The 7,935-nt window shown below is 35.2% G+C and overlaps 1 protein-coding gene across 2 annotated transcripts; it reads right to left on the bottom strand.

Annotated features, from left to right (window-relative positions):
• Positions 1-1,229: 1,229 nt before the first annotated feature.
• LOC112288898 (uncharacterized) lies at positions 1,230-3,912 on the bottom strand. Of its 2 annotated transcripts, none has more exons than XM_024533618.3 (4): positions 3,538-3,912; positions 2,714-2,853; positions 1,878-2,162; positions 1,230-1,756 (listed from the first exon to the last, which is right to left on the bottom strand). In XM_024533618.3, exons 1-4 carry the CDS (start codon positions 3,755-3,757, stop codon positions 1,703-1,705), a joined length of 699 nt encoding a protein of 232 aa, XP_024389386.1. In that variant the 5' UTR covers positions 3,758-3,912; the 3' UTR covers positions 1,230-1,702. The 2 variants fall into 2 exon arrangements, with proteins under 2 accessions (XP_024389386.1, XP_024389387.1); XM_024533619.3 differs by having other exon boundaries at positions 1,230-1,753.
• Between the last annotated feature and the right edge of the window lie 4,023 nt (positions 3,913-7,935).

The following is a 7,935-nucleotide window of genomic DNA, read 5'->3' as shown; positions in this document are numbered from 1 at the left end:
CTTTTTACTTTTTTTTAAAATTAACTAAAAATTGCTATTGTTACTTTTGCTATATAATAAATGTAGGTTTATAAGGTAAAATCATACTAAATTGGTAAATTATACACAATAAATTAAAAATATGAAAAGTAAAGGTAAAATATAAAAATTCAGTATAATATGAAAAGTTAACATCAATAGACAAAAAAATTCTGTTTAGTTTTCTGTGTTGTAAATATTAGAACTTAAGACAATGAATTCTATGAAAATGAAATTATGGTTATGCATATTTTTAGTTCTTAGTTGCTCAACTTTTAAAAAAAAATAGATTAATACATATTTTAAATAATTTTTAAAATAAAAATGTTTCTTTGTTATTTTATATATTAATAGATCATATTGTATTATATAATTTTTAGTACCTTTGAAAGGTTGATTTATCAAATCTAGACACCCAAGAATATTAACATAGTTTTTTATTATAATTATTAAACATGGTAATTTATCTTTAATTAATAAAACTATACTTTATTTAATAAATAATTACATTGTATTTGTTTTAATATACCTATCTTATACTCCAATTATTTTTAGAAGTTATAATTTCATATGAAATTAACACGAAATTAATGAATCTTCCAAATAGTTTATGTGTTATCAAAATGTATTATTTCTTTTTGACATGTAATTGGTAACAATGTACAAATACCCTGCAGGGTGTATGGAACATAAGATATTGCTTTGGAATGTAACAAATTTAGGTTAGAATATATTATTCACAACATATTACCTCAATGATATTAGACCCAGTTTGAAAGTATTCAAATTCGAATCATACTTATAACTGCTGTTAAAACAGATAAACACTTCAATGTGGAACTAACAGGTCAAAAGAATTGAATGTATTAAACAAAAGAGCACAACAATAGAATCGCATTTATTTTACTTGACTCGACAGTTTATAAAAATAAAGTGTATGCAACCAGCTGGATTGAAATTATAATGGAATCAAAGAACTAAAATGTTTAAGTTTATAACATAGGAAACATGACAGCTTCAAATACGAATTCTGTATCTGACATCACACAAATCTGACAATCAATGTATTTATTCATGTATCAAATATTTTTACTGTGATATCAAATATATATATTCTAAAAAAAGCACTCTTATAAGTGGTATTTCTTTGTTCAACATGTACAACATGCTACGAACTGCATTCGTTGCTTACAGAATGTTTACACAAGGTATCAAATGAAGAGACGTGATATTTATAGAGAAGTTACATGCTGGGTACAGTGGATAATTGCCCACACCAATTAGCATTGCAAGCCTTGTGGCTGTTGCATGCTAACTCGCTCGCAGTCCACTGGCTCTGTGTGGAAAAATAAAAATAAAAAACACAAACACATCGACCCAAGCAACAAATTGCTGACCAAAGTTGCCTAAAAAATAAAATGCAATAGTCTACTGAGCACATGCTCGAAAGATTGTTCTCACTACTTGCACAAAAGTGAAGCAAAGATATATTCCAGGCAGGTACAGAGTAACAGTGTATCAAGCCCAAAGCACAGGATGTATGGAACATATTACACTCCATTTGCGGCGACAAACTTGCCATTCACTGCTCTTCTGACGGCATCACACAAGACCTTGACAATGTTATGTTACATGTTGCATATTCAAGAATCGAAATGTGGAATTTTCGGCTGGTTGGTTGAGTCTACTGCTTGGGAGGAGGGAGGTCCAGGTCAGACACATATGGCTCTTTTCCCTTCTGCACAGAAACATTGAAGTAATTAGACAGCGTCCACAGGTACAGGGTAATGGAAGTTAACAGCACAAATGCAACTGGAGCGGAGAGGGGCATGGTGATGCAATGAAAAGAGGGGTCGTACCTGTCCACTGGGTCGGTCCACCACTCCACCTCGTGTGTAGGTTGTGAGAGGATCGATGTTCTGAGGGTCGTAGGTCTTGAGAGGATTCCGGGGCAGCCCATCACCTTCGTTCGGGGGAGCCTTGCTGGTGTCTGGGGGGTTGTTGATGACCACATAGCCACCGAGCAGCCCGCCGATGAGAAGAAACAAAAAGCCTGCGAGGAATGGTCCTTGAACAGCCAGGGGGTTGATTCCTAGTTGCCCGAGGACACCCTTGCCAGTAATGACCTCCATGACAACAGCAGCCTGTCGCAGCGAGTGACTTCACATCAATGATAAAGAGGCAGAGAGAGAAAGATGATACTGATTCATCACAAATGGCAGTGGTTAAACGTTTCTTATGATCAGACAACATTGTGTATTGGCACAACCTTTCGTCTGCCGGAGGCTAAAAGCAGAGGCAACCTGACACAACTACGTAAAACCGTGTGCATCTACAGCGAACTGACAAAGAGTTGTCTGCTACATCGTTGTGAACATAGGGGATATATCTTCTCCCAGCGCAACGCCCACAATGACACCGCAGATTCGGTTCCAAAATGGAGATACTTTAACGCTTGACTTTAGACTTCATCATCAACTTTCTACATGGTTCATCATACTTGGTACCAAACGAAGTAATTCGCGTCAACTCGTGAAGTGCAGGGGAACTGGACTCGAGCATGGGACATCTTAAGAGCAGATGCAACACAACGCTGCAAGAGGAAGTAACATCAAACGAACACATATACATGCCGACCTCGACTTTGGAGCACAAGAGAAATACCGGCGAAGTTAGAAAAGGGTGGAATTCTCACCGCGAAGCCGACCATAGCTAGACGACCCACTTGAAGCTCTTGAAAGCGTCCGAATCCGAAGAAGGATCCCTTGCCTCCCAAACCGTATCCGCTCATGTCATCACCCTTCCCCTCGCTGTTCGGTCCTTCTGAAGCTCTCACTGCCAAACAACGAAACTCTCGTGTTAGAACCGAAAGACGTATGACATATGACATACAACCTATACTCACTGTAACTTGAAGCATTCCGCGTGGACTTATACGCAACGAACTTCATTACAACATTTGAAAGACGGGGCTCAGGGACAAAAGACTTTGAGCATTCAGAAACGACGTGAAAAGAGCACGCGAATCTTGTAGAGCAAAATACTTGGATCCATCCACATAGTCAGCTTCATGCATTATGCATTCACCCATGCTAGGATGCTGCTTACTTATCTAAGCTCTCATCATCAGCTTGTACAATTCCGTTATCGAGGTACACTGTATAACATATTTGAATTCCCAATTCTGGGCTGACAAAAAGACTGGCTAAGTATCCTCATGGAATCGCATGCTCCGATCAGAGGCCAGGGCGTATCTGATAATGCCATTCAGGAAATGTCATATTTCAGATGAATCTGGAGTCCCCAGCTACATTCTTCTCCAGACACTAATTTAGTTCCCATTTTCATATCATCGTCTGTCATCTACCCGCACAAATGAAGACATTGCATGCCCTTAAAAATCGCGCGCCGAGTTCTAACTACTCGAGGGCAATGAGCATCAAAAAAGCAAGGTTCTCCAACCCGAAAACTGACTACAATCTCTCCTGCACAAAAATACACACGAAAACAATGACCCACCTGACACAAGGTTGGACTGCCTTGGCGATTCAACACGCCCAGCCACACCCACACGCAGGCGCGCCACGGCGGCAGAGCGCCATGCTTGCGACGCGCTGGCCAACCTCGACGCGGCCACAATTCCCACACTTCCGACGCCGCTGTTCTCCGGCACGACCACACCCTTGACATACATCCCACAGCTCGTCATCGCCCGCATCTGTGTCGCGCACTGCGCCATTTTTCTCCCCCTCTGGTAACGATCAGTCCCGCAAAACAGCACTTGCACTCCGCTCACAAATTTCTCAACGCCTCAATCGATGAATTGCAACATGTGCACAGCTGCAGCGGGGGAGCTACGGGGGGTTCTGGCCCGTGATGGGGCAGCCAGCGATGGCGAGGACAAGTGGCTGAGAAAGGCAGGCAACGATAGATAAGGTGGGTGTGATGGATCGTGTAACACCGCGTGAGGCTCCTCCGCGATTCTTCTTCTATCCTCGCCATGCTTCTCACGGGCGTCGATCCCCCGATCACACCTCTCGTTCTCCACCGGGTCGGCGAGGACACCTCCTCAGTCAGTCCACACCTGGGAGTGACGTGGCCTCTTCCAAGTCCAGGGGAGGACACGTCAGCCTCTTTAGACAACGGAGAAAGTCAATCCGTCTCTGAAAGTCAACACAAGTTTGATAGATTTTGATTTCTGTTTAGGGTTTTAGGATTCGTGTGGAATTATTGCTTGTTGATTGTGAAATGTAGGAGGATTTTGCAGAATGTTTGAGATGGGATGCATTTTTATTGCAATTTTGATGAAAATTCACAAATTGCACAGAAAAGATAAGTTTTTTTTTTTTTTTTTTTTTTTTTTTTAATTGTCAAACATTGATTTTAAATATTGCATTCACATGATTGCAGCTTAGAATTGAAAACAAGGTGTCTGTGTTTGAGTTATAAAAACAACAACCAAATGTTAAAATGGTGTGAAAATAAATTATATTTTTTTATAAGAGTTTTATTTTTTTACATAATACTTTTAATAGATTACAAGTTATATAAGATTTAGTTTTCATAAAATTAAAACATATCGATTTTTAATGTTTTATATGAAGAATAAGTAATGAGGGTTATATCATATGAAAGTACCTCATAAAAACTAGTATACAATGTAACTTTGTGGATTTGAAATTAATATTGATTGGATTCTTAAATTTTAATTATGTTGTAGCTTATATTAAAGATGTATATGTTTAGTTGATGAAAATGCCATATCATTACAACATTGTAGTTATTCTGCTTCTTTATAAATCATTAAAAAAATAGAGTAAAATTCAAATGATTTTGTAATATTACATGTGAATCAAATTGTGAAATTCATGAAATATTAATAACACATGGATGAACTGAAATGTGTATGTGTATATATGTATACATTTAATTGAACCATTGTTTTAATTTTGGAAGTTAGATTTGTATTCACAAACAAGACTAATCACACACACACACACACTTAATATATATATATATATATATATATATATATATAATAGAAATTACACTACATTAAGATAATCTATTTTTATGTGTGAATGAATATTATGATAGTAATTTTGCAGCAAAAGTATTTGATCCTTTACCTGTCTTTACATTGAGAAATAATTCATTGTAAGTGCTTTAGTATATATTGAAAAAAAATTACTACCTATTTTCAAGGATAAATAATATCTTCTTTTCTTGTTATTTCATTGAGATTCTTCCAATTAATTATTTTTTATTTTAAATATTTTTCATGTAAGATTGAAACAGTAGTCATACACTTTACAAGTAACATTCACTTAAATTATAAACTTCTTTCTTTTCTTTTCATATAAAGATCACATGAATTGGTCTTACATCCACATTATTTTCACAACTTTACATATTAAAAATTCATTGATGTATATTACTAGTCTGTTTGACAAAACACAAAAAACTAACATTGCAATGTGTTCCTTCAAGAAAATTCTATGAAGTGCTTTAGTTACCATCACACTTTAGTATTATACTCAAATTGCATTCATTATGAAATTGTTTAGAAAGTTACGTTTTGTTTCATAAATTTATTTTTATATTTATGCATTTATTGCTTGTTAAGGCCACAACTATGGTTGCTAAAAATACACTTCTAGATTAGATATTAGAGAAGATGAATTAAATAAAACTAATTTTCATCTAAATAAAGATTTTGGATAAGACTACAAATTACCAACGTTTCTATTTAATGGGGTAACCTTAAGCTCAATGATGATAAACGTAGTTATAGGAAAGGTTACAAGTAGATACAATAGTAGCCCAATTGAAAATGCAATGCCTCAAAACTTTGTAGCTTATATTGAAAAAATGTAATAAAGAAAAAACTTGCTGCCTTTAAACTCTAGGACAATAAGCAAACAATGGATAGGGAGCATAATTACTAAGACTTGACCATGTACAAATGTTATTTTGAAAAACATGTGGCAATACAACCATTTGGCCTAACCTTATTCCTTGTAAATAATTTTTAAAATGTTCGTTTTTGTCTAAGAGCTCAATGTTGGCTTATTTCACAAAACTCCACAACTACACGCTTGATTTACACTGTAGCATTATTCGTAAGAGCGACATATGAACAATTGTTTTTAAATAGTTTACATGTGGGAACACAAATACATATCTAATTTTGTACATAAAACATGCCATCTTTCAAGAAAACACATATATGATGTTGTAAAAACTGTGAAAAAAATGTTGAAAAGAACAGAAAAGAAAATAAACTATCAATCCATATGTATTTATTTATTTAACATTCTCTGAAGTAACAAATTTATTTCAATTATATTTGCAATGATTCAAATCGCAATTTGAGTTTTTTTTTTTTATTTTTTATTTTTTATTTATTTATTTCAAGGATCTATCTTCTATATTTCCAAGCATTGGATATCACACTATTTATTTTAATTCAATGTCATATAGTGCACTTGTGATAAAGAATTTAAAGATTACCATGCATCTCTGCAAAATATTTAAGGTGCACTGGTGTGACATGCAGAACAAACACCCATTTGTCATTATTATCATTAATATTATTATAATTGTATTTGGATCTCTGTTGTTTGTTTGTATTTTTCCTTGTTGATCCTCATATTTAGCAAAATGCATATGATACATCCAACAAGTGTAAAAGCCCATATTGTAAATAAGTATTCTCTACAATTCTTTCCTTACTTATCAACCTTAAATGACTTTTTATTGCATAAAAAACTTGATAGCCATGGTTGTTATTTGCTTCACCCCGTTTACAACAAAAGACAAAGATTTTAAAATGTATAGAATTGGGACGACTTTGGCTTGCTTACCACTCTTATTCAATTACATTTTAAAGTATTAATGTATAAGTTTTTTTGAATCACAATAACCGCCCTCAAATCAATGAAATTTTATCAATACATGTGTGTCTTTTCCCCCACATCCAAAGAAATTTATCTTTACTCAATGGCATGCCCCTGCATCTTTATATTGCTTTTTCAGATCAATTAAATACAATCTGTTATACTTGTGATTACGTACAAGTAGTAGAATTACATATTTTTATTTTTCATATATTTGCTAAATTGAAACTGTCAATATAACTAAAGATTAAATAGATTTTTATATTTTATATATTTTTTGTTAAATATTTCTGAAGTCAACTCTTGTACCATCTACAAATATATATATCATAAAATATTTATTTAATACATATATATATATATATATATATATATATATATTTAGAGTTTTATTCTTTATTTTTTAAAAAACTACAGCGAAAGTTCTCAAATCTCAGCAAAACTACCCAAAAGCAGTTTTTATAGCAATAAAATAAATTGAATGTATTTTGTGAACCACAAAACAAAACCATTTATCTTTCTCTCTATGCCCTCCCCCCCTTTATTCCACCTTTTTTTTATTATTCTATTATTTATTTATTTATTTTTAAGGGTAACCACAATCTTCTCAAAATCCTTGAAAGAACCGTAAATCATAGTTCAAGGAACTGTACATCAGTCATGAAATATCCGTTTTGGATGCAAATACAATCAGGACCGTAGTCATGAAAAAGTACCCAAAGCCGTGAACCACCTCATGGGAGTTACACGAGTCCGCAAGCCGCACGCTCACGGCGACAGGCCCAGCTTCTCCTGGGCACAAAGACCGTGAACAGTGGGCTCAACCGAGGCCCTGAATACACAGACGTACCCAAGACCGTGCGACGAGGCAGACTGAAGACCGATGTACTGAAATTCCTATTCCCCGGTGGCACGGGATGATTGAAGGTGCGGATATAGGGACCTGAACCTATAACCAAGGCTCTCTTGCTCCTGTCGAGGCATCGTCGTCGCTCGGCCCGCACCCTCTCGATGCGAT

The sequence above is a fragment of the Physcomitrium patens genome, chromosome 11 (genome assembly GCF_059467195.1).
Source record: "Physcomitrium patens ecotype Gransden chromosome 11, ASM5946719v1, whole genome shotgun sequence".
Classification (NCBI taxonomy): Eukaryota; Viridiplantae; Streptophyta; class Bryopsida; order Funariales; family Funariaceae; genus Physcomitrium; species Physcomitrium patens.
Note: the sequence above shows the minus strand (reverse complement) of the source record. Positions and strands in the feature narration are given on the sequence as shown.

Bases quoted from the DNA above. Each gene is read 5' to 3' on its own strand.
- LOC112288898 (XM_024533618.3), bottom strand. From the start codon at position 3,757: ATGGCGCAGTGCGCGACACAGATGCGGGCGATGACGAGCTGTGGGATG. The intron at 2,163-2,713 runs GTGAGAATTCCA...TCGCTGCGACAG, and splicing joins TAGCTATGGTCGGCTTCGCG to GCTGCTGTTGTCATGGAGGT. The intron at 1,757-1,877 runs GTACGACCCCTC...GTTTCTGTGCAG, and splicing joins TGGACCGACCCAGTGGACAG to AAGGGAAAAGAGCCATATGT.